Raw genomic sequence first — 26,143 nt, 5'->3', positions numbered from 1 at the left:
TGCTGTTTGACCAGGCATAGTAAAGAGTCATTTTAAAAATTAAATGTTTTATTCCTTTAAATTGCACTTTAGGAATTTTAACCCTGACCAGTAGTCTTAATCCTCAAACTAGTAAGTGTCAGATAAAGTTTAAAAAAAACTCTGCAGTTACATATTGCATATACTTAGCATTACTGTCCAAGCAAAATTTAAGGTTTAATAACCCGGTTAGATCATAGGAAAGTTCCTAAGGATTATACTGCTTATGCTTTATATGGACACCACATTTCCTTCTCTGTAATACTCAGTGCTATTTTACACATTAGACAAAGTATTCAGGCTGTCATCAATACAAACTGCCCTAAAAATCCATACTGAGAGCAAAACAATCTAGACACTGAGTAAATTAAGCAGTTATTAAAAAGCATAACTTGTACCTTTGCTATGTAAGCACAGGGAAACTATACTAACAGACTAGTAAGTTAGTTTTATTAAAAGAAATTTAATGAAACTGAATACAAGCATTTAAGTAGTAAGTTACCAATAGTGGTTCATATGCCCAACTTACTAATAAATTAAACTGGATGCATAACTCATTAACAAAATGACAATAATAAATGCAAAACAATTAAGACTGAAAAGATATGTATTATTATTTCTGTGTTGACATATCTTGTGATAAAATACTAGTGTATTTTATATCAAAGAACATAACCTCAAAATGACTCGTGTAACATTTACAGTTATTACTAGAGATTGTAAACTAGGAAATTCATAAATACTAGGGAGTTAGAAGAATCCAATTCTTCAAGGCAGCATTCAACTGCCTTAATCATGAGACCATCCCTTCTCTTCCTGCAACCTTCTGCCTCATTCACTATGCACTTTACAACTTGCGCAAAAAAAAAAAAAAAAAAAAAAATGTTTCTAGGACTCCTGCCTCAACAGCCTCCTTCACTACACAACCCTCACACGCTTGCAGTCTTGTTGCTGAGCCAGTCTCAACCTCCCCTTCCCCGGCCCTCAATCCCATTCTTCTTCCCCAACCAGCCTCAGTTCATTTCCCCATCATTCCCAATGTCCAGTCAGTGTCATCCTCTCCCCACCACCACCTCCAAGTTCAATCTCACCAGGCTCCTTGTCCCACTCTAGCTTCCCTCCCCTCCCCAGTCCAGCTTTCACCCCCATTATATTCAGTTCAGGTGGTTTCCTTCTCCATGCTGCCTGGGCACCAACAGCATGGTAACTGAGAGCACAGGAGTCTCCCCGCTCAGTACCTAACACCCAGCAACCAAAAGTGGCAACTGCAGGAAAAGTCTGAGTATCTGAGCATGCTTAGCTGCTCTGGGGGATGGAACATGCTCAATGAGGATTCAATCTTTGAATATTTTAATTGCCAAACTATGTCTCTAATGAGCATGTGCAAACAGATTTTTTTTTTCTCTCCAAAGGCTCATATCTTTGCCAAATTTGAGTAGAATTTTACAGGAACAAAAGGCACATCCCAGATCATGACTCCAAAGCACAGAGGCACTAGATTTTTTCAAGGGAAAAGATACCAAGAGGTTCTGGGTTTTTTTGTTTTTTTAAATGGCAAGATCAACATTTCCCCCTAACCTTGCTCTGGAAAATGGCTGAACCATTTTAGCTGAAGCCTCCAAGAAAAAAAAAAAAAAAGAAGCAGCAGCAGCAGCCGCCTGAGGCAGACACCCAACATTACCAAGCTTTAACCATTTGGACTGAAATTTTCAAAATTATATGCAACTGAAAACTGAGCCTAAGGTGCACTGTCAGCCAACCTTAAAGCTGGGATACCCGCCCCATCTATTCCACACACACAGGTCAGAACACTATCAGTAAGTCCCTACATGTGTGGAAAAAGATTTAAACCTTTTACATGGACAAGCCCAATATTTTTTTTAATAACCGTCTATTTTGCCATTACTAAAGATGTTTTTCCTACAGTTCTGTTTTCTCTCCTTTGCAGCGGATCAATTTATGTACTTAACATGTGCCTCCACTGACACAAGCACAACTGCAATGAGAACAATGAATACATTTATATCTTCCATTAGTTGAGTCTACTCATTACACAGGCTGGCAACAGGTGGTAGGTATTCATTTGAGATACAAGATCATACACGAAAAGGACATTCAAGTCAACAAAAGTAAACTGATTTTATTAGTCCTTTATACCTTATTTGTCCAGCCTGCAAAGATGTTTATACTGGACTACAGTTTCTTAAACTCTTCTGGCCGCAGGAAATAAATTCATGTGATGAGTGACCCTCAAAACTTCAATATCATCCCTTCTTTCCATTTGTAACATCTGCATAGCTAGTGCTAGCAAGGCTAATATACATCCATATATATATATATATATATATATATAAATAAGGCAAGCGCCCATTTATTATTTTCTCCAGAGCCACAGACTTAGTAACTCAGGGAATGTAAACAAACCACCTGTAACTAATTACACGAAATATATTTTCCAGAGTTCTTTGGTTTCAAAACTGCAGGTACATATTTTCCAACACTGGCTTAATGAGATGGTCCTATCTAGGGTGTCCAGACATCCCAATTTTATCAGTACTGTCCCGATATTTGCCTGTTTGTCCCGTGTACCGACTAATGTTAGGTCGGGACACGGAACAAACAAGCAAGGCTCCTGCGCACAGGCGGAGCCCGGAAGGGCTCGTGCCCCCCCCACCCATAATCCACCCCCTCCTTCCATCATTGGATCCCTCCCCAAATCCCCTCCCCCTCACTGCCCCATTGGCTCCCTCCCCAAATCCCCGCCTCTTCCCAAGCACACCATGCCCGGGAGATGCAGGGGCGCATGGGGCTGGGGTGAGTGAGTCCGGCCTGGCCCCGAGCAGGCAAGACTCGGGTGGGAGGGTACCAGGAGAGAGAATAGGGGGGCGGCCCATGGGCCAAGTGGCAGCTATTCTCCCCACCTGGGCCGCGGGACTCGGGAGCAGCCGCTACTGCAGCTCCCACTGCCGCGGGGGGAGGAAGTGGCCAAGCACATGGCACTCGGTGGCTGCGGCTCTGGCGCCCGGGCTCGAAGTGGGTACCCAGCAGCGCACACGCTGCGCCCAGCCCCTGGCCAGTCGCATTTGGGCTAGCTGCCCAGCTGGTGCAATCCCACCGGTGGCCCCAGGGCAGAGGCATCAGCAGCCCCGTTCGTTCTCCTGCAGAACCCGAGCAGGATGTGGGGGCCCGGGCCTGCTGCCCCCACTCCAGGGCTGCCTGCGGGATTGCACCAGCTGGGCAGCCAGCCCAGATGCGACTGGCTATGGGCTGGGCATGTGCAGCATGTGCGCTGGGTCCCCGCAGTGGGCCCGGGCTTGGGGGGTTCGTGGGCGCCAGAGCCGCAGCCGCCAAACGCCACATGCTTGGCTGCTTTCTCCCCCCACGGCAGTGGGAGCTGCAGCAGCGGCTGCTCCCAAGTCCTGGTGCCCAGGTGGGGAGAACAGCCACCACCTGGCCCCACGGGCCGCCCCCTACTCTCCCTCCAGGTACCACCCGAGTCCTGCCTGCTCGGGGCCAGGCCAGACTCTCTCACCCCAGGCTCGCGCTCCCCTGCGTCTCCCGGACCTCCCTTTGGTGCTTGTGGGGGGAGTTGTTTTTTTTGCTCTGCCGCCATTTTTTTCCCCTTTTCCCCCCGCGTCCCAATATTTGACCTGGGTGATCTGGTCACCCCAGTCCTACCACTCTGAACAGCCCCCATTTGCTTGGGATAATCCCAGGTTTTCTGTTGCATACCAGTGCTAGACCTGGACAACTCGATATGCCTGATATGAACAATTGGGAGGGTGGGGGCAGTGAAAAGATTTGTGGCAGTTCTTTCTGGCTCTAGAAATCACTGCCTCTCCTGCTGAGTGTGACAGCTTCTGAGCTCTGCCAGAGCAGACCGATGAGACAAGAAAGCAGCCTCACCTCAACCTATCACCACCTTTCAGTCCTTGGAGCAGCTGCAGCCCCTCCTCCTCCAAACAGATGAGATGGAGATGAACAGAAACCCAGGTGGCAAAGGGGCTGGAGAGGTGTGGAAAGGCAAGCAATTGCATTTCCCCTTTCAATTTATTAGGGGAAACACCAGCTGCCTCTTCCCCATACTCAAACACACCCAATGGCATGGGAGACAGGGTAGCAGGTTATAGGATTACTTTTCTGCAGTCCTTACGTCTCCCAGCAGGTGAGGGGAGCCAGGATCTCTGTTGGTAGAAGACTATAGTTTTGTCTAGTTAAGTAAAGACCAAAGCAGACTGTGAAGAACTTCAAAAATCTCACAAAACTAAGTGATTGGGCAACAAAATGGTAAATGAAATTTAATGTGGATAAATGTAAAGTAATGCACACTGGAAAAAATAACCCCAACTATACATACAATATGATGGGGGCTAATTTAGCTACAATGAATCAGGAAAAAGATCTTGGAGTCATCGTGGATAGTTCTCTGAAGATGTCCATGAAGCGGGCAGCAGCAGTCAAAAAAGCAAACAGGATGTTAGGAATCATTCAAAAAGGGATAGAGAATAAGACAGAGAATACCTTATTGCCCTTACATAAATCCATGGTATGCCCACATCTTGAATACTTCGTACAGATGTGGTCTTCTCATCTCAAAAAAAGATATAATGGCACTAGAAAAGGTTCAGAGAAGGGCAACTAAAATGATTAGGGGTTTGGAACAGGTCCCATATGAGGAGAGATTAAAGAGGCTAGGACTTTTCAACCTGGAAAAGAGGAAACTAAAGGGGGGGATATGATAGAGGTAAATAAAATCATGAGTGGTGTGGAGAAAGTGAATAAAGAAAAGTTATTTACTTGTTCCCATAATATAATAACTAGGGGCCACCAAATGAAATTAATGGGCAATAGATTTAAAACAAATAAAAGGAAGTTCTTCACACAGCACAGAGTTAACCTGTGGAACGCCTTGCCTGAGGAGGTTGTGAAGGCTAGGACTATAACAGGGTTTAAAAGAGAACTAGGTAAATTCATGGAGGTTAAGTTCATTAATGGCGATCAGCCAGAATGGGTAAGGAATGGTGTCCCTAGCCTCTGTTTGTCAGAGGGTGGAGATGGATGGCAGGAGAGAGATCACTCCATTATTACCTGTTAGGTTCACTCCCTCTGGGGCACCTGGAATGGGTCACTGTTGGTAGACAGGATAACTGGGCTGGATGGACTTTTGGTCTGACCCAGTACGGCCATTCTTCTGTTCTTCTGAACAATAGGAGACTTGTCCATCTCAACATTATACATGGCGGAGAAATTTAGGATTAAGTGGGACAAAAGGTTAGGAATCTTTAGTCTAGTAAAAAAGGAAATCTTAATAAAAGCCTGACAACCCTGTTAAGGCTCAGACAAAAAACCTAAAATTCATCATAATGCATACAAACCCTCTATCAGCTAGGGATCAAACAGTGGGGCCCCGACTTAACTAGGCAGACCCCATACTAACCCTTACGTACCCCTCTCCCCGTTGGGAAAACATTAACTGTAAGACTAGTTCTTGATGTACAAAATGCTCTTTGTAAAAGCTTTTTTTTATTATTAAAAGATTTAGTTAAGTCTGCAAACGCTACTGAGATTCATTGCTTTCATTACGGGTGTTTTTCAGATCAAGTTTAGATTACATTAATACCTAGCCCTATTCTTGCAGGTTTAGATTGCTCAATATGTTCACCTCCCTACTTTATTTACCTTTCCAGGTACTGCCAATAACTTGCACACAAGAAGGGTATTTATTGTACAGTCATACAAAGACAAACAAACATTTATTTGCTATCACGCTTATTTATCAGGAAGGGAAACCAATAACTATTCAATGTCAAAGTATCAGTCTTCAAACACTCCCCCAACACAAGTCAAAGCAGCAGAGGATGAGGGGCAGCTGCTAGGCAATGTATGGAATGCAACCTGTTGGGAAGGTGGCAGATAAGGCAGCCCACTTCTGTGTTCTGTATTATGTCAGCTGTCAGGATAGAAAGTGAGAGCTCCCCAAAGTCACCGAAAAGCTGAAGCTACCACTAATATTAGTTATCTTGAATGTCAGACAAATATTTATGAAAAAGTATCGCTTTTTCAGCCTTGGTAAAAATGGAGAGTTCACCCAACACAAAAAAATCCTGCTCGGTCAAGTACATTAATATTCTAGTATGCCATACGTCAACTTTTATTCTGCTATACTGAAGAGTGGGTGCACTCGTTTATGAAAGTGAATGAAGACTGGAAAGAATTAGACAAGATTAATATGCAAGCAAAGCACACTTGTGTTCTTAAGTACCTAAAAGGATACACACACACACACAAATCAGTTTGACAAAGTTCATTTTTTCCAGAGGGCATTCTAGTCAAAATGTCTTAAGTTTATTTTTAAAATAAGAACGTATCATGGATTTTTCTGCTCCACTATTTATATGGGCTTTCCCAGCAAGGCACAAACTGGCTGAAGAGTAACAACAAAACTGACTGTGCACAGATTGCTGACAACTGCAAAACGTAAACAGTAAAAAAATATTCCCTCCAATCTTTCAGTTAGAAGAATTCAGATGGCCACTAAGTACCCTATCTACAGCCTGTTTTCACGTGGATCACGTCCCTGTAACTATAAAGATTCCAATTACAGACTGACAATATTAAACTCTCCTCTCACCAAGGAAGTGCTCCCAAAAATCCCAATCTAGTATTTGATGGTATACTTAAAGTTAAGTATCCTGCCCATTAGTAGATTTTTTTTAGAAACAAAACCGTTAAAACAAATGAAATTTGCTCTGCCGAGGTTACAGTAACCACTTCTAAATTAGAAATGCAATGCCTTATTCAAATTCAAGCTATTTAAACTATGGTGTTTGTGATCTCAATTGTGTCTGCCATTTCCCCTGCTCCAGCTGAAAGCAAGCCTGCCCAATCCAAAACAAGGGTATAGATTCCTCTTAGTGAAGTTATCTGGCAAGGATGAGACATAAAATAAAGTTTGTACGCTATGTCTACCCTATGTTATTTTCCAAGACGTTTGGCACCAGTCAGTCATCACCACCTGAGCTGAATCAATTGTAGCATGAGCAGGGGACCTAGTGCAGAAAAAGCTCTCAACAGGTACAATTAACAGTGGTAAGAGTGGGACCGGCTACATGACGCATAAGAGGCACTTTCATGTCACCTGAAGCAGAAAACGTAACAGAACAAGGGAAACCTTTGAAACCTCATTATCTTAGCTGGATCTGTCAGACTGATCAAAGTCCAAGGTAGAGCCCACAAACACAGATTCCACAAAATAGAAAAACCAAAGCTAAACTAAGACTTGAGTATATATATTATACCTAAGCTACCTCTGAACGGTTCAGTTATTCTATGAAAACTAACATAATGGAGAAAGTGCGAGGTTAGTTATATAACTACTCTGACATACAGAAAAACTGAGGGACACACAGGACCCTGGCTACTAATACCCCGAGTCTAGGAACATTAGGATCCAGGGAATCGTGCATACCCTTAGCTGTCGTATTTTGCTCAAAAATGGTTCCATGGCCATGAAACTGGTTAAACAAGGCCTACAGCACTGTGAAGGCTGTGTCATGGAAAAGAATACTTTTTTCTTTCCTGAAGCCAAAGAAGGTTGGAAGAGGGGGTTCAAATTTATCAGACACCTAATAGCCCGAGTCCAGTACAAAAGATGGAAACCCTTCCCCCATGCAAGGTCCAGTTCTCTTGGAGGAATTCCAGCTTCTCACATATGGATTCCCTCCACTTTCTGTATCAATCCTAGGCTATTTATGTTAAGTTTCTAACTATAATTCTAAGACCAGTGTAGGAGGAGAGAGATTGATGTGGTAATTCAGAGGAGTGTGTGGAGGAGCAGGGGGGAGAGCAAAAAGATATAGGGGAGGAGCTCTACAACAGTGTAAGAAAGGAAAGAAAGTGATGAACTGCAGAAAACAGTGAAGTCAGTAAGAGAACAATTATAACAAAGGCAAGAGACATGATAAGGCACATTTGGGGGGGGGGAGAAAATGTATCAACCAACTTAATTAGATATGGTACACGGTAAGTAATATACAGCTGTTTTATCTATTTAAAATTAGAAGGCATCTTTGGACACGACAGTACAAGTATTTTGTAGTATGACTCCTAGGCTTAGTCCAGAGGCTAGAAGAAGTTGGGTAAGTTTTACAGGCCTTGATTAAGATCATACAAGTTCTGTCTCAGACAGTCCTGTTATTCATACCCAACAGGCAAAGCTTAGATTATCCTGTCACAACAAAAAGATGGCAGGTAGAAGAGTGAATAGAAAGGGAGGCATTTATAAATTTAATGCTAATGAAAAATAAAGGGGAGTTTTGTAGTAGTAATTCCCTAAGCATGAAAACTAGATTGTTTAGAAAACTCATCAGCTGCCATGGGCCTCAAATAGGCCAGATAATGGTGAGGCTGCTTTTAAACAACTCCATATTGATGTCATCTTCTGCTACAGAGAGCTCTCCAGAGGAGATACTACTCTACTGCAGTAATTTCAAACATGTAATATAGTTTAACGGTTTATCAGGAATATTGGGAAGAGATGTGGTATTGCACTGATCTAGAGAGGTCAGCTGTGAAATACATCAAACAGTAAGAAAAAAAACTTGATAGCTTTGTAAGCATGTGAAATTTTGAAATCCTTTCCAGTTATGTTTAATTGCAGAAGAATGCACTGATGCAGCTTTATTTAAAGCTCACCATTGATACAGATACAGGCTGACACATCCATAACTTCACTGTGACCAAAGCCTTTGGCAGTTTAATAGTGTATCTCACACAACCTGAAATAATAATGTGGATTGTTAGCATATAAAAGATGAGAACTCTAAGAAAACAAGCCTTAGAGTATTTGCCACTGTTAGCCTGTATTAAGTATTGTCAGTGCAATATTAAGTTTGAGATTTTAAAAAAAATTCACAAGAGGGGGGAAAAATAGATCTTGAGACAGAGGGTCCAAGGTGACAAGCAATCATTTGAAGAGCCCTAGGGAAACACGTATCTGGACCACTGTGGAATAAATATTACTGTTACTTGGCCCCAATTTATCTTGCAGGCTAATCTGGTAAAAGGGAAAGCAAGCCAAAAGACCTAAAATAGTGCATCCGCTCTCCCTACCCGGGTGACCAAGAAAGTAAGTTCTACCTCTTCAGTACCTGATCCAACATGCAGGGAAGAGGTCTATACTGGAAAGGAGGGGGAGGAGGAAGAGGGACTCTTAACTTAATTTTAAGACCATTTGACTTAGTTCTCACTCCCTTACCTCCAGTAAACACTTTCTTTGTTGTTTTTGCCTTGGATATAGGTAGTAGCCTTGATTGACAGATCTCAATGTTCCAAGATTAGAAGAGGATCTCTCACCTCATTATTCAGGTCTCTGGCTTTGTTTTCTCCCTGGACAATCCAGATATTGCTTTCCATGTGTGAAGCTGAGCAATGTACAGCTCAGATTGCTAAACTTCAGGGAACACTGAAAAGGTGTGATGTTCAGTTATTTTTTATTTTGTACTATGTATTTTAGTTTATTTCTTCAGATTTATAAAAGCTATTAGGTACCTATTCTATAAATACAAAAATTAAATATGTAATGAACTACAATTATAGTAGCTACTTTGCAAAAACCTAGTATTTTGTGACTAACCCAACAGCTGCTATCATCACTGACGAACAATTGCATGAGCCTGGACATTGTCCTCAAGTGATAATCCTACTAAACAATAGTTAGGAATGCGTGGTAACAACCAATACTGGAATAGATCTTTTGCTCACACATAGGCCTAATTAGTTAGTGTCTAAGGAAACAAAACTGAGAACACTCAACACTTCAGTTATTTGGACATTGTGTGTACCTGACAAACAGCATAGAATTGACCTTTCAAGGATCTTATTTACAGATTAAGGTTTCCATAGGATGGCTGCATCAGTGGGACAAAATACCCAGCGTTAATCCATTGCTTAAACTGAGCTATAACAGCATGCCTTGAGGGAGGCACACACTAAATAGGGTTCACCACTAGTCATTGCTAATAATATCTGGAAAGTGCATGATCAATATTAGAAACCAGTAAGGATTTCCATCCATGATGGAATCAAGGGAAGACTTTGCCGGTCAGAAGGCTACTCTTTATGTAAGAAACTAGTCTAGACCAGGGGTTCTCAGCCTTTTTCTTTCTGAAGCCCCCCTCAACATGCTAGAAAAACTCCAGGGTCCAGCATGGGGACATGGGTTTGGAAGGGAGAGACTCAGGGCTCCAGGACAGGGGTGGGACTCTTGGGTATAGGTGTAGTTTGACTTCTGTTTTGGCAGGGGGAGGCAAGAGCCAGCGAGGCTCAGTCCAGCTCCGCACAGTGGGGTCCAGGGGGGAGCGCCACCTCAACCCCCTGCCTCACCTCAGCAGGCCACCCACCTGTCTGGGGCTGTGTGCCAGTCGCTGCTCCCCGAGGACTCTACCAGTCCCAGAGCCACCCAAGGAGCTCTGACCAGCTGCGTGAGCAGTAAAAGGAGGCTGGGAATGAGGAGCAGCCGCAACCCTGGGCACCAGCAGCAGACGGGGAATGCCATGGCACTACCTCCATGGCACTACCAGCCAAAGGAGCAGCTGCTCTGCACTGCCTGGATCCTGCTTCCCACCTAGGACCTGGCCAGAGGGCAGTGCCTAAGTGGGGGCTGGAGGAGAGGAGGAGGTGGGAGATGGAGCTGTCCTCAGGACTGCCCCACTCTCACTAAGGCATTTCAGTTTGGGAGGGCAACACCCTCGTGCCTCTTCAACTCTGCCCATGGGCTTAAGGTTTCAGCCCTGCGCCACTCCCAGTTTCAGCCCCACGGGAGGGGAAGAAGGGGGTGCCACCAGAGCTCGAGGCACTGGGTTTCAGCGGTGGGGACCTGCGGATCCCCTGAAAGAGTTCATGGACCCCCAGAGGACCACGAACCCCCGGCTGAGAACCGCTGTCTAGACCGCTGTACTAAAGAGTTTAAGAGCAAATGCACATCCTATTGTCAGTGTTCCACTAAACAACTGTCCTGCTAGTATTATCCTGCATTCAACTAGTTCACTCTAAATCATACGTCACTTTGTAAAAAATATATATATTTATTTTACACACACACACACACACACACACACACACACACACCAGTTCTTGCTGTCTCCTTATGGTACCCAAACAAGTAGTTGCAGGTGTGAACTACTGAATGAAAGCCCTTCTACATAGTCTTAATTGACTAATCCCAAAGATTCTATCATCTGCAGCACTTTAGGTGGCAGCACAAACACAAGCCTACCATGAAATGCCTTTCATGTTCACAAGACAAGTAAAGGGGTCTCCTAAAAAAAAAAAGGAACAGGAATAACCACTTCCAACCATAGATCTTGTTGCAATCCATTTATTTTCCTTATATTGTGAAGACAACAATTTTAGCAGAAGATATTTAATAACCACTACTGCCTTGATCTGCATATGTAGGATTTCATATAGTTACCACTGGTCTACTTTTTCACCTTTTATTCTGATGGATGAAATTAAACAAATACAGTAGCCGGGTTTAACTGTCATTTTTTAGCTTTCAGTAAATAATTTTGATTATCTACAAAATATGTAATGCTCAGTTCATACCATGGAGAGAGTTAAGTTTACCAGAAAAACCTGAAGTTAAACTTAGCTCTCAATATTTTGAGTTATTGCAATTGCAAGATACAGAAGTTTTTCACATTACACTATGCAATAATGCAAGGATTTCCTTACACATCTAACGGAAGCTCCTGAGTGAGGTATCTTTTACCAGTTGTGATTATAGTGCTTTCAGTAACAAATGTGAACCACAGATCTTCATGTGACAATAATAGAATCATTAATACCTGAGCTTTGAGTCTCAATAACTGAAAAGGTCTCTCAGCTGTCTCCTGCATAAGGCTTTTCACAAAACTACAGTATTCATACATTCGGCTCATAGTAGAGTCCTTCCCAGTTTCTAGGTCAGGGATCCCAAACTCAAATGACCACGAGGGCCACATGAGGACTAGTACATTGGCCCAAGGGCCGCATTTACTGACACCTCCCCTACACCGCTCTCTGCCCTGCCCCACTCCACCCCTTCCATGAGGCCCCGCCCCTGCCCCACCTCTTCCCACCCCTTCCCTGCCCCCATTCCAACCCCTTCCTCCGGCATCCAGTTAGCATTTAGTACTTATTACCTGACAGACTTTAATAAAGAGATTGTAAAGTCTTTCTATGTGACATTTTTAATACCCATCTTTTCCTATCCATCTAAAAAGCTGAAAATCTTGTCCAGACTCATATCTCAATTACTGCAACATTATTTTTGGATCTTAAGAAATTCAAACTTGCCCTATTCATATCCATTCAGAATGCTGCTGCAAAGATCATTGTCCCAGCGCATGGCTTTGACCATATCACCGCCCACTTTCCAACCCTCAACTGTCTCCCTCTTCTCTATTACAGGAAACATAAGCTATTTGTCTTCACTTTCAAGGCCTTTCATGGCCTATCCCCACCTATCATCTCTCACCCATTATTGAGATGTCAACTCTAGCCTCCAATTGGCCCATAATACCAACCTCCATCATCTACCTCTTAACTTCTCAAACAAGCACCTCTCATGCTTTCTCCCAGGATGCCCTTTATGCTTGGAAGGAGCTCATCTGCAAAGCTACATCATTATCCTTCTTTAAAACCTCTCTTAAGTAACTCTCCTTTGCTGTGATGCCTACAAAGAAAAAAAATTTTTTTTTTTGACAACTATGGTCAGGTAATGGCCTTGGCACACCAGTGGCCTATCATGCTAACCAACTTTGTCTCATTGTTTTCTTGTACACCAGTCTGTGCAAAACTGTTGTCTCATCTTATACTTATGATTCCTGGTCTAAAGAGCTTACAATCTATTTCTGTCTGTACAGTACACATAGGACAGTGGGGTCCTGGTCCAAAACCAATTCCTGGGCACTACAGTAATACAAAAAGTCAACCACATATACTAGTTTTGTGATATATTAATCCTTTTAAACAATGCTGAGGTCTACAGCTTGTTCTCCTTGCACATGGCTAGGGAAGGAAGATTAAGGGAATTAAAATCTATTTCCTCTTCACCTCACCTCTTTATTCATCTCCACCCTGCTCCCATGCCATCTGAGGCTTTGGATGCCTCACTGAGCTGCTTTGAGAGTGGTACAAGGGCCTTTCCATTGTGGTTCTTCCACTGAAACAAGAGGAGGATATGACCCCAGGCTGAGCACGCCATAGGCCAAATGTTCATCACAGCTACTTCATGAGGGATAGGATAGCACAATGTGCTGCTATACCACCACTTGGCTCCTCCTCTAAAGATTTCTAATATTTAGATTATACAAAATGTTTAAACATGTTTAGAGTCTGAATACAGTTCTTCCAGGCAGTCTGTGTAGCCTGCAGCACTAAACCTGAACTGTATTAGTCACTTAAAAAGTGAACTAATAAAGGAAACACTAACGTAGAATGTTTTTTAGAAGGAGCTTTCAGTGAGATATTAAAAACAGTAACGCATAGACCATACTTAACCGTCCAAGTTTGCGAAGACCCTTTCTGAAGTGCATAAAGACATTTTATTTCTGCATGTGATTACGTGACTAGTCTAAATACACAAGCAGGAGGTGTCCTTCAAATGTAGAGAGCAGAAAAAGTCAAGAGAACCAGTCCAGCTTAAGTAAACATCTCTGTATTTGCTCTCTACTAAGAGTTCTTAAATGACAGAAAGGGCAAAGAACTGCTCCCACATTTATGAGATCTGCCATCTCAGAGCATTTTACAATTATTCCTACACCAGCACTGAACTGCAACCACAGAGGTGGCAGGAAGAATATGGGCAGATTACTGAGAGTACACAGGAGTGGCTGGTGCAGAGAGATTTTGTTGAAGGACACCACGGCACATTGCTACACTCAATGGAAATAAAAAGTAGCCCACAAGCAGAACAGGTAGGACTTCAGCTTTCAAGGTCAATTAGTTTCACATCCTCAGACTGCTAAACTGCTGACAAACACACAAGCAGCCTCTATACCTCACTCTCAATATTTATTCTAAATAAAACAACTCTAGGAACCTTTCAGAAGCATTCCTAGCTAGACAAAGCAACCACATGTTCTTGCTCTATAATGTTTAGAGCCCTATCAAATTCATAGTCCATTTTGGTCAATTTCACAGTGATAAGATTTGTTTTTAAAATGTAAAATTTCATGATTTCAGCTATTAAAATCTGAAATTTCACAGTGATGTAATTTTAGGGGTTCTGATCCAAAAAGGAGTTGTGTGGTGGGGGGCAGAGGGAGCTGCAAGGTTATTGTAATGGGGGGGTTGCGGTACTGCTACCTTTACTTCTGTGCTACTGCTGGCAGCAGCACTGCCTTCAGAGCTGGGCAGCTGGAGAGCTGCAGCTGCTGGCCAGGAGCCCCGCTCTGAAGGCAATGCCACTACCAGTAGCCATGAAAAAGTAAAGATGGCATGGTATGGTATTGCCACCCCTACTTCTGCGCTGCTGCTTGCAGGGCACTGCCTTCAGAGCTGGGTGCCTGGTTAACAGCCACCACTCTCAAGCCGCCCAGATCTGAAGGCAGCACAGAAGTAAGGATGGTAGTACTGTGACCCCACCTAAAAAAACCTTGTGATCCCCTCCACCTGCAACTCCCTTTTGGGTCAGATCCCTCAATTTGAGAAACGCTGGTCTCCCAGCGTGAAATCTGTATAGTATAGGGTAACAGAACACAAGAGACCATATTTCATCGTCTGTGATGCGTTTTTCATGGCCATGAATTTGGCAGGGCCCTAATAATCTTTGTTCTTTCTTCCTGTACCATACCCTTTTTAATACCCATCTCCCCTTTTGTTTTAGATGTGAAAGCCCTTTGGACTGTGCTATTATACGGAAGGAAAAAAAAAATCATTCTGTGTATCAAAGTGTAAGGACTATACCAGAACTGGCATGCTGCACACACAGTCATAGCCTGAGAATCTATGGCATCTCATCCATCTGGATTTTGATGATTTATTTGAAGGATGTGTTCCTGGGTGGGTAGTGAAGCTTACTCAGAGGCCAGAAATTATATAAAAGCCTCTACAAAACTACTGAATATACCATGCTGAAGTTGCACAAAGCATTAGCCATCGGGGACAGTCAAAACATTTAGTAAGTACTCTAAAGTCAACTTGAATTTTCAGATTAAAAAGTAACAACTGCATCCCCTTCTCAGCTTCAGCACAGGACATCACCACAGATTCAGTTTTTGTTTTTGTTATTTTTTTTGGTCCAACAGTCAACTCTGAGATTCAATCAGCTCTTGGATAACTTACTTTAAAAAGGTCTTAGTTTGGTTCCAGTCAATGAGAATTAAAATTCTTCAAGTACAGTTATTGTCAGAAAAATGGCAGCATAAGAAGTGACCCCTTAACACCTGTTCACCACGTGTATGCTAGTCATATTCTTGCTCCACTGACAAATGTTTATGACTTTTAGTACTGCAGAGCCAATAAAGCTGTGGATGACTGCATCCAATTCATTCTACTGACATAATGCATCAACAAAATGGTCAACTCAGTTCCAATTTCAGAATCTCTATTACTGGTGATTATGTAAGCAACGGAAAGAACACAGCTTGATTTGTAGCTCTGGTGCTTACAATAATCTCTCACTTGTAAACTGAGCCACACTGGTAAAGATGACAATGAAATTACACAGGACGCAAAGTCATTTTTACACTCACTTTTCCTCACTGATTTTACTAAATTAAATTCATTTTGAAGTATTCTTACACATTCAGCCTCCTTTAGCGTATTGTTGCATTAACATGTTTTAAAATTTAATGGTGTTGAACTAAAAACTCAACTGACCTGTACTGAGTTACATCCAATCAATGCCATCTCAAGGTTTAAGTGACATTTACAAATGAGTACATTCTTGTAAATCAGTGCAGTCTACTCAATATACCAGATTGTGTTACTTTTGTAACAGAGTAGATTCTGAGAGAGAGAAACAATTGTGTGGATGACTTTCAGGATTCTGTTACAATTGCTAGTACTGTAGAGGTGTTGTCTAAACTTGTAATATTTCAGACTAAATACTTCAATTGTTTTGTAGAGTAGCTTGAAGTGTTCCTAGTAAAGCCTTAGGGGCACTGACAGAACATCGGTACATAGTTTAGAATACAGATCTCTCAGTTTAGGCATTAAAAACTACATGATTGTAAAATAAAAGTGGAAAGAATGGTTAAGTATTCACTAGGATCCATTTCTTTGAGCAAGGAAATATGGAATGTTACAGAGGGTTGAGTAAGAAGGGAATGTGGGGTATTTTGTGACAAGCCAGCGCGTGACAGCTGGAGAAAAGCTATTGTGGCAACAGCTGTGTGTGCTGCATAGCACCCCCTACCCACACAAAATAAAGTCACTAATTTCCAGCTATTTTTAGTCCACTAAACCACAACCTGTTAAACTGCCCTCTTTATTTTAAATGTAATCTGTCCGCTGACTTTTGGATCTGAATGTGTTCAGTCATTTACTGAATTTCTGAGGGGAAAAGTCAGATCTATCATACAACTTCACTTTAGTGCACCACCATTACTTAAAAGCTAGGGCAGTGGTTCTCAACCAGTATCCGCAGGCCCCTGGAGGTCCATGTTTCAGAGGTTCCATGAGCTGCGGTGCCCCGCAGGGCAGAAGCCCCGAGCCCCTGGGCAGAGTTCGAGGGGGACACTGGAGGGCATTGCCCTCCCAAACTGCAGAGCTTTACACAGAGTAGGTCAGTCCCTGGGGCAGTTCCACACACCCTGCACCTCCTCCACTCCCCATTAAAGGGGCTCTGATCAGGTCAAAGACAGGAGGCCAGAGCTGGCCAGTGTAAGGCAGCTGCTGCTCTGGCTGGTGCCATGGAGTGGGCAGCCACAACACTCTCCTGTCTCCTCCTGCTGCTGCCACTGCCGCCCAGAGCTGCAGCTGCTCTTCAGCTTTGACTGCTCACGCAGCCGGTAAGAACCGCTCCAGGGCTGGGGCTGGCAGGGCCTGCAGGGAGCAGCAAACTCCGAGGGGGCCCTCCCAGCACACAACCCCTAGCTATGCCTCTCCCCACACCCTGAGTGGCTTTCAAACTTTTTGAGCTGAGCCGCCAAACCCCCCCCCCGTTTGAGTTATAATTTTTGGTTGCCCCCTACTCCCACCCAGGCTAGGTGGCCTGCTGAGGTGAGTCGGGGGATGGAGGTAGTGCTCCCTCCCCAGGCCCTGCCATGCAGAGCTGGCCAAAGCCCCACCAGGCGCAGGCCCCTGAAAACAGAAGTCAGTCTATGACTATGTCCGAGGGCCCCCACCCACCCAAAGCTCCGACACTCCCACCCTGCCTGGCAGCCAGAGCCCCAAGCCCGCCCTGCTTGGCCTGGAATTTTATAGACCCAGAAAGAAAAAGGTTGAGAACCCCTGAGCTAGAGGATTAAAAAAAATACTTAACGACATTTGCCTGAGGAAACTTATAATTTTATGAAAAGTATGAGATTGGGGGTAATAGGGCTTTAATGTAAACTGTAAATTACTAGCATAGAACAAAAAATTAAGCTCTTAATTTCATTTTGTAGCATGGTTTACTACTATATTTCAAGATCTGCAAGTATTAGCATTGAAGTTATGATGTTTTGGACAAATTCCAACTTGACTACATTCTTTCTACAATTTCATTTGGATATATTATTTTCCTCACTTCCTGCCCTAAACTGTTGTGTTGCTGAGCAGTGTTTAAAAAAAGGACTGAATCCTAGAAATAGATGAAGTGGCTTTTACTTCCAGGATGAAACTGATTAGGGCTCATACGCACTACAACAATAGTAATAAATAAAATCCTGGCGCCACTTTGTCATCAATAGCAAAGCTCCCAATGACTTCCATGGAGCCAGGATTTCACCCCAAGAATTTCTAGGGATGACACACTGGTCATCTGACTGCTCAAAAGATTCCTATTAGACCTATATCACTGGTCTATTCAATGAGATTCTAAACAGATTCTGTGTAATTTTATGACAATCAACTATTTTAAAAGTTAAAATAAAGGGAAACTGTTCATCAACATTTACAGTGTAAGCTAGCTTTTCCTTAATGTTGTACTACCATGAAAATATAATTAGCTTTTAAACTTGCTATAGACGTGAGATCCTTACGACTGCACTCCAACTAACCAAACAGTCGTCTCCTCTTTTAAGGGAGAGTGACCGATCACATATCTTTGTTAGAGATCAGATTGTAAGATCTTTGGGGCAGGAAGAGTCTTTTTGGCAGGGACAGTTTTTGTTGTGTGTACACAGTGCAGCCCCAAACCCTGATGGGGACATTTCGGCACTACCACAATACAAAAAGCTAGTAAGAACAGGTGGGATAAAGGAAAATCAGTGTCTGGGGTCTATTGTCAGAAGTCAAAGCAGCTTTAGAATGCTGAAGGGAACTAGGCCTTCTGACATTTTGGGCCAATTAACAGTGAAATAATCTGCAGAGTAAATGTTAATTAGTAGGTGGGATCAAATCTTGTCCAACAGAATATCATATTTTGAACACTAGTGAGGCTTCACAACAGAAACGGATTGTGCTCTTTCTTGCTAGAGATAAACCAGTAGCTCAGCTTCCTTTCTCCACCACTGACCTCCCATCCCCATAATTCTTACTCCAAAAGAAAAAAGACTGGGATTAGTTTACTTGGTAAAGGTAATAGCATATTCAGACCTTGAAGGAGGAACACTGATTTAGTACTCAAGTAAAAGGTGTACTTTGCATGCATTTTAGAATAAAATAACTTCCAAAAGCCTTTTTGCTGGACAATGTCTTCAGTCAGTTTACAGGCTATGGCACAGTTAAGGGAGAACATCAATGCTTTGTCCATATTTTAACTTTCAATCAAGATTTTGTAACCGATAAAAAAAGCACCTTGTTTACAGCAGTTTGTCTCCACATAGTAGCCTCTCTGCCATCACAACAGTGCTTGTCCATTTGTACCTACCACCCTAACTATATATTAGTGCAGGCCTGCACAACATGCGGCCCAGGAGCCGCATGCGGCCCGCATGGGCTCACTGTGCGGCCCGCAGGGGGTGAGTAGGCAAGCAGCGGGTGAGGGAGGAGGGCTGAGGAGGCGAGCGGGCAGGCAGTGGCAGGGGGAGTAGGCGAGCCAAGGGGCTGAGGTGGTGAGCAGGCGGGCAGTGGGGGGGGGTAGGTGAGTTGGTGGCGGGGGAGGAGGTGGCAGAGGAGGCCAGCAGGCAGGCAATGGCAAGGGGTGAGTAGGCAAGCGGGTGGGCAGTGGGGGGGAGCAAATGAGCCGGCGGCTGAGGAGGTAAGCGGGCAGGCAGTGGCGGGGGGGGCAGGTGAGCCGGCGGTGGGGGAGGGGAGCTGAGGAGGCGAGTGGTGAATCGGTGACTGACCTGTCCTACTGATCTGGCTCCCATCCCCTCTCCAAGGGTTGCAGCTGTCTGGAGGTGCCTGCCTTCCACATCTTCCTCATTCACACCTCATCCATTCAACAGGGCAATTGATTACAAAGTGCGGGGGGGGGGGGGGGAGAGGGGGGGGAGTGAAGATCTTATTCTAATACTGCTGTTTTGGTGGGGCGGCGCTAGGGAAGGAGCGTGTGGCGCCCGGGGGTGGGGGGTGTTTTGGCAGCGCTGGAGGGTTGTTTCCGTGGGGTGGGCGGTTCTGGAGAGGAGGGGTTCGGCCCTCAGCTGTTTTCTTTGGAGTAATATGGCCCTCGCCGCTTTACGAGCTGTGCAGGCCTGTATTAGCGCATTCTGGGGAAGTCTAGGCAGCTGCCCCATATTGCCTCAGCAGGGAGAGTGTCCTGACATTACACACAGAGAATCATGTGAGGCAACACACTTTGGACATTCTACCACATAGTGCTGGGAGGAAACTCCACCAACCTGACCAGTTACACAAACATAGTTGGGCGGCCCTGTCTCGACTGCAAAAACAGCCTGCAAAACTGGTTACAGCAACAGTGCCAAATTAGCTCTATGATGGGGTGAAATACTGCCAATGTTACTAAGAGTTTAACCCCATACTGTTAAGCCATGTTTAGATCCAGCCACATCATGCTGGTTATAACCCAGTTAACATATGTAGTGGGGACAGAACCTTTTTATTTGGTATTAGGTAATGCAATCCTCCGTTGAGTTTACTCCTTAATCCTATGAAGTTCTGAAGTGAACTGTGCAACTTGCTTAAAAACAAACAAAAAAACCAAAAACAAAAACCACAGTATATGACTGTAGTTTTTATACAGTTCTTAAAGAAGAGAGATTTATTTAGCAACCGTTTAAAAAAAATACTTGATTTGCCACAGAAAAGCAGCAAAAGAAAGAATCCCTATGCTACAAGACAACTGCCTTTGTAACACTGTAGACATAAGGCCTTCCTAGCCTCTAGTCCAGGGATCGGCAACCTTTGGCACGCAGCTCGCCAGGGTAAGCCCCCTGGCGGGCTGGGCCAGTTTGTTTACCTGCCGCATCTGCAGGTTCAGCCGATCGCAGCTTTCACTGGCCGCAGTTCACAGCTCCAGGCCAAGGGGAGCGGCGGGAAGCAGTGGCCAGCACATCCCTCAGCCCATTCCGCTTCCCGCTGCCCCCACTGGCCTGGAGCATCGAACCATGGACAGCGGGAGCCGCAATTGGCCAAACCTGCGGACGCGGCAGGTAAACAAACCAGCCCGGCACGCCACGGTAAGCAGTGTGCCAAAGGTTGCCAATCCCTGCTCTAGTCCCTGGTCCTGTGACAAGAGCGACCTATTAAATAACATCTTTTGCTATCCCTAGAACCATATAGCAAGTATTGAAGAACCAACTTTAAAAATGCTTTAAAGTCTAAGGGTATGTCTACACTTGGAGCAGTGGGCATAATTTCCAGCTCAAGGAGATTACTCTTGCTGGCTCTCATCCAGCTAGCGAACTAAAAGTAGAAGGTAGCTGCTGCAGTGCAAGCAGTGGGAAGGGCTAGGGGTTCTCAATTTTTTTGGTGGCCTCAGAGTGTAGCCACCAATTCTTACCAGTGGCCACTAACAATTTCGCCTAAAATATTTAATTAATTTTAGCAAAAACATAAATATGCACATATACACGTCCAAATTATTGTAATTTATTTATGTACGTTTTTTTTTTGCAGACTCAATAATAAAAATAAGGTACAGTTGTCTCTCTTCTGTTTAGGTCCAGTAAAGAATAGACACACAAATAAGGTTTTTCTTTTGTTGTTGTTGCTTCTCTTGTTGCCTTTTTAAATATATATAAAAAGAGTTGCTGGCTAGTAAGCTGTGAAAAGTGATGCTTGTATGTTAATATCACTTTTCACAGCCTCCAAGCTAGTTACTAAGTCTGCTGTGAAAATTTGTATTAACATACAAATATCACTTTCCAAAGCAGACTTACTCCGGCCCAGCAAGCTCAGGACAAATTAAGTCCTAGATGGGAATGTGGGTAGGGAGGCAGCGGGACCTGGGGCAATGGGGGGGGAAGGAGCCTAGAGCTGGAGCCCACTGCAGCATGGCTGAGGGACAGAGCACGAAGCCCAGGGGACAGAGCCCAGAGATGGAGCCCAAAACCATGCAGCTGGAGCTTCCCGCTCACTGCCCCAGGGTGGAAGCCTGACCCCACTGCCCCCGGGAAGGTGGGGAACTCACTGGCTGCCTGCTCTGCCAACATGCGTCTCCCCAGAGGGTGCAAGACCCAACCCCTGCTGGGAGCCCTAGGGAAAGGCTGCTGCTTTGCGCCCCCCCGCCACATTCACCACCCAGGAGACTACAGCCACAAGAAAAGCCCCTGGTGGCTGCATTTGAGAAACATTGGGCTAGCCCCAAGGTACTTGCTGCCCAGAGACCCCAGGCATATACTCGCAGTAGCTAACTCATCCTACGGAGGCTACATTTTTAGCACACTAGCTTAATGAAAGCAAGTGGAAGTATGTCTCCTGGAGCTCGGAATCACACCCCCAGTTCCAAGCGTAGATACACCTTAAGAGCCAAACTCTCCTATAAGGACTCTTATAAAGATGACAGTCCCCTCCCATCCTCTTCAAGTCACAAGCAGCGCCTGCAATACCTTATAGCACTAAAGGCACCGGATAGGAATCAAGTCCAAGAAAGCATGAACAAAAAACCAGCCCTTGGGTCACACACGGATATCCAGAGCACCATACTTGCAGTTAAACCTTGTTTAGCGCTAGTGCCGCTATACCCACGTACTGCCTGCTTCATGTAATGTGTGTGTGCAGGCAAGGCTGCTCAGGCAATACCATCTAAGGCAACAGTACCAAATTTGAACCTGAATGGTAATCTGTAAATTTTAGCTTCACTCATCCAGGGATAAACTAATTATCTGCATCTACAAGCAAGGAAGGATTTAGCAAAAGGTTTACAATTATTCTAATCTTACCACCTCTGTGTGGATTACTCTCCTGCAACACTAGCAGAAAAAAAAAATTTTTGCAGTACTCCAAACTAATAACCAAAAATAAAATTTGGCACCTAGCCAAAAACAATATGTCCATCAAATAAAGGCAGCTACATCACATAACAGATACTTATGGCTCATTTAATGACTGAATTTCAGTTTCTACTTCCCAGTTTCTCCATTCTGGCTTAAAATGCTTCATCCAAATAGCCCTAAATGTACAACTCAACTGTCCAACAAGGATATCAATTGTTATTAAGACTGTAAGTAGCTTTTAAAAGACCAATTATAACACTTTGTAGAACACTGGCTTTTCTAGGCAATCATATACCCACTGCCTCTTCCCAGCTTTGGAAAAAAGTTGTACAGAAAACCCCAGTTGGCTCACGCTGCAGATTCTACTACCCCATCAGAACGTTATTTAATATGGCTAAATGAGCATGCACAAAGGTGACATTAGGATTCCAAGTAGCACTTTCTATACTGCTGTCATACGCCTATCTAGAGGGAAGAAGTGTACTGAAAATCCACCCCATACACCTTCCTCTCCCACAAGATGTTGCTCCACTGTCATCCATAACAGCACAATGAATAAAATTAAAAGTACCCAGGTATGATGTGAACAGCTACAGAGGATTGTTTTTTTAAATGCCTTCAAATCTGTACTACAAACATCAAAAGCAATGAAACGGAGAAGAGGAATGAGAAAAGTTAAATGAGATATGGGTGAAGAAAAAGGCAAAACAGGAAAGGGGACATTTCTAATAAGACTGAAATACATAAACCCTATTACCTGTTCGGTTGCTTTTCCTGAAGCAGGAAAGTAACAAAATAGTGGCTCTCAAGATCAGGAGTTTAAGCACACAGCAACAAAGCAATTTAGATGCGCTTCAGGCTAAGTCTACACTAAAAAATTAGCTCAACCCAGTTACATCCCTCGGGGGTGTGAAAAATCCACACTCCTGAGCAGAGTAGTTAAGACAACCTATGCCCTGGAGTAGAGAGCACTAGGCTGACTGAAGAATTCTTCTGTCAACCTAGTTACCACCTCTTAGAGAGGTGGATTAACTTCAGTGATGGGAGGAGCTCACCCATGCCTATGGTGCATGTCTAGTGAAGGGTTACAGCAGCCCAGCTTTAGCATTTCTAGCTAAGACATAGCCTCAAACAGGGTTGACTTGAGCCAGTCAACAGCTATACAGCACGTCAGTACTTCTCTAGCAAGTCCATCAGTTCTTGCAGAATTTTCTCTTTTTAACCTATATTGTTACAAAAAAAAAAAAAAAAAGCCTTCTAAATTTGATCCTATATTATGCTTAGTGTGTCTATAGATGGAAGCAACTGAGAGGCATAAACCACCCCCATTCTGAATGTGGCAACTCTGCAGCTGAACAATTTATTATGTCAACATCATTAGGTAAATCACTCATTTTAATAAAAACATTCAGCTGGACAGAGGCCAGAATACCAACATTCTCCTTCACTTTGCTATGCATGCCCGCCAGCCACCCTTCTATCCTTAAACCTCCATTGCCCTCATAAATCCAGCCATTTTATTGTTTATTTCCAAGTATATAATTTCCTGTTAACAAGTTCTAACAGGTCTCTTCATTTTCCACAATCTGTTATCTTTAGTAGTTACTGTCCAGCAGGTAGCAGCTTCTGACATACAAGTGAAACCCTTCAATATTTCCCCTCAGTTGTATAGAGTTCATTCACTGTTGTAGCCTTTTTAGCTGGGGAAAGCCATTAGATACCAATGACATGTCAGACAATGCTACAAGCAGCAAATTCTAATGGGAAAGCATTTAAAAATATTGCAATTGGTAGGAAGGGAGCCTATCCTCAGGTACTATGCAAATATGAATGGTAACACCTCTGCCCCCCCAAAAGGGACATTAGATATAACAGAATACTACACATGTCCAACCACTGAGCTTGGAAAGGAAACTAGTTTCAAACAGAGCTCTATGAAAACATCCAACTAGGAGGTGTGGCATTGGGCAACGCTCTCACTCCAGAAGCTTCCCTGGTGTTTGCTTGCCACCTAAATCTAAAGTTGACAATGCATCTACAAAGTATATTGGAAAAGCAACTTTCACACTGTTGCACAGATGAGGACAACTGAGGCAGCAAGAGGCCAAGGCACTGGCTCAAGGTCACACTGAAAGTCATTGGTCTAAAACCTGGTTCTTCAAACATTGCAAACCTCAACTCACCAGCTCTCACAGCCTCAGCCAGTTCTACACATCAGCATCCCCAACCTCGAGCTCTGCCAACTGGGCAGTGTCCAGCCCCTGCCCCCTCAGAGCATGGGAACACGGTAGGCACCCCATCCCGGGCAAAGCCACCACCACGCACCAGTGCCCAAAGAATAGGGCATGTCCCACCCTGAGGCAAAGCCACCCCTCCTGCCAGTGCCCAGGGAGCAGGGAACAGGACCGCCCACCAAACCAGGTAAAGCCACCCCCCGCCAGTGCCTGGGGAGCAGGGACATGGAACAGGACCGCCCCCCCAAAACCAGGTAAAGCACCCCCCGTGCCCAGGGAGCAGGGTAGGGCCAGACCTCCCCCCGCAGTAAACACCCCCCTCCCCCAAAGAAATCGCCCCCCGCCAGTGCCTGGCAAGCAGGGACAGAGAACAGGACCGCCCCACACACACACACACCCGTGCCCGGGGAACAGGGCAAGGCCAGACACACATACACACACACCCGGGGGAAAGCCCCCCGCCAGTGCCGGGGGAAAAGGCCGAGGCCAGACCCCCCCGCCAATGCCTAGGGAACGGAGCGGAGCAGGGCCGGGCCGGACCCGCCACCGGGCACTGCAGGCAGGACAGTGACCAGGCCCCCGCCCCGGCGCCCCTGGGGACAAGGCAACGCGCGGCCTCTCCTCCACCCCCCGGCTGCCGGGGGCGGCCAGGCGGGCGCTGGGGCTGGGGCTGCCCCACCCCGGAGCCGGGACCCGGAGGCGCGGCGCGACGCGACGCGCCTCACCTGGATAAACTGGATGGTGAGCGCCGACTTGCCCACGCCGCCGCCGCCCACCACCACCAGCCGATACTTCTCCTGCCCCGGCCCGTCCCTGCAGCCCGCGGCCATCGGGGAGCCGAGCCGAGCAGCGCCGCCGGGTCCGGGTCCGGGTCCCTCCCTGCGCCGCCGCCGCCTCCGGCCGGGCTGGAAGCCGCAGGCCCCGCTCCTGGTCCTCCTGCTCCTCAGGCGGGGTCGCGGCGGCAGTAGCAGCGCCCAGAGCTCCGCGGGGCGGGGAGCAGATCCGCGCTGCCGGCCCCAACCCAGCCGGCTCCTCACCGCGGCGGCCACGGGCCAAATGAGAGCAGCGGTGGCTCCAGCGCGGCTACACAAATGGCCGTCGGGGGGCGGGGCCGTCCTATTGAATATTCATGAGGAGCTGTGGGGGGGGGGGGGGGGCAGGACAGCGCAGCGGCGTGGGGGCGGCAGGGGGTGGGCTTGGCGCTGCGCCAGTTCCAGGTGCAATGGGGGCCGGGCACTGAGCGTCCGCCCAGCGGTGGGGGCTGCGACAGCAACCTCAAACTTCCCCCCAGCGAGCTGCCTGCCGAGGGCTGCAAAGACACAGGCCGCCCAGCCCCGCGGGTGCGGGCCGACGGGAACCTATTACACCCAGCGAGCTGCGTTCCAGGCCAGCCGGCGGGCGAGTTAGGGACTTCGCTGG

The 26,143-nt window shown here is 45.4% G+C and overlaps 1 protein-coding gene across 1 annotated transcript in view; it reads right to left on the bottom strand.

The window, feature by feature from the left end:
- Positions 1–25,818, bottom strand: part of RRAS2 (RAS related 2) — an 80,106-nt gene extending 54,288 nt beyond the window's left edge. The window contains exon 1 of the mRNA XM_054026866.1: positions 25,450–25,818. Coding sequence (XP_053882841.1) covers positions 25,450–25,554 — 105 coding nt within the window. The 5' untranslated portion in view covers positions 25,555–25,818. The remainder of the gene's footprint in view (positions 1–25,449) is intronic.
- Positions 25,819–26,143: the final 325 nt, after the last annotated feature.

The sequence above is a fragment of the Malaclemys terrapin genome, chromosome 4 (genome assembly GCF_027887155.1).
Source record: "Malaclemys terrapin pileata isolate rMalTer1 chromosome 4, rMalTer1.hap1, whole genome shotgun sequence".
Lineage (NCBI taxonomy): Eukaryota > Metazoa > Chordata > Testudines > Emydidae > Malaclemys > Malaclemys terrapin.
The sequence above is the reverse complement of the archived record's forward strand: the minus strand, read 5'-3'. Positions and strand labels throughout refer to the sequence as shown.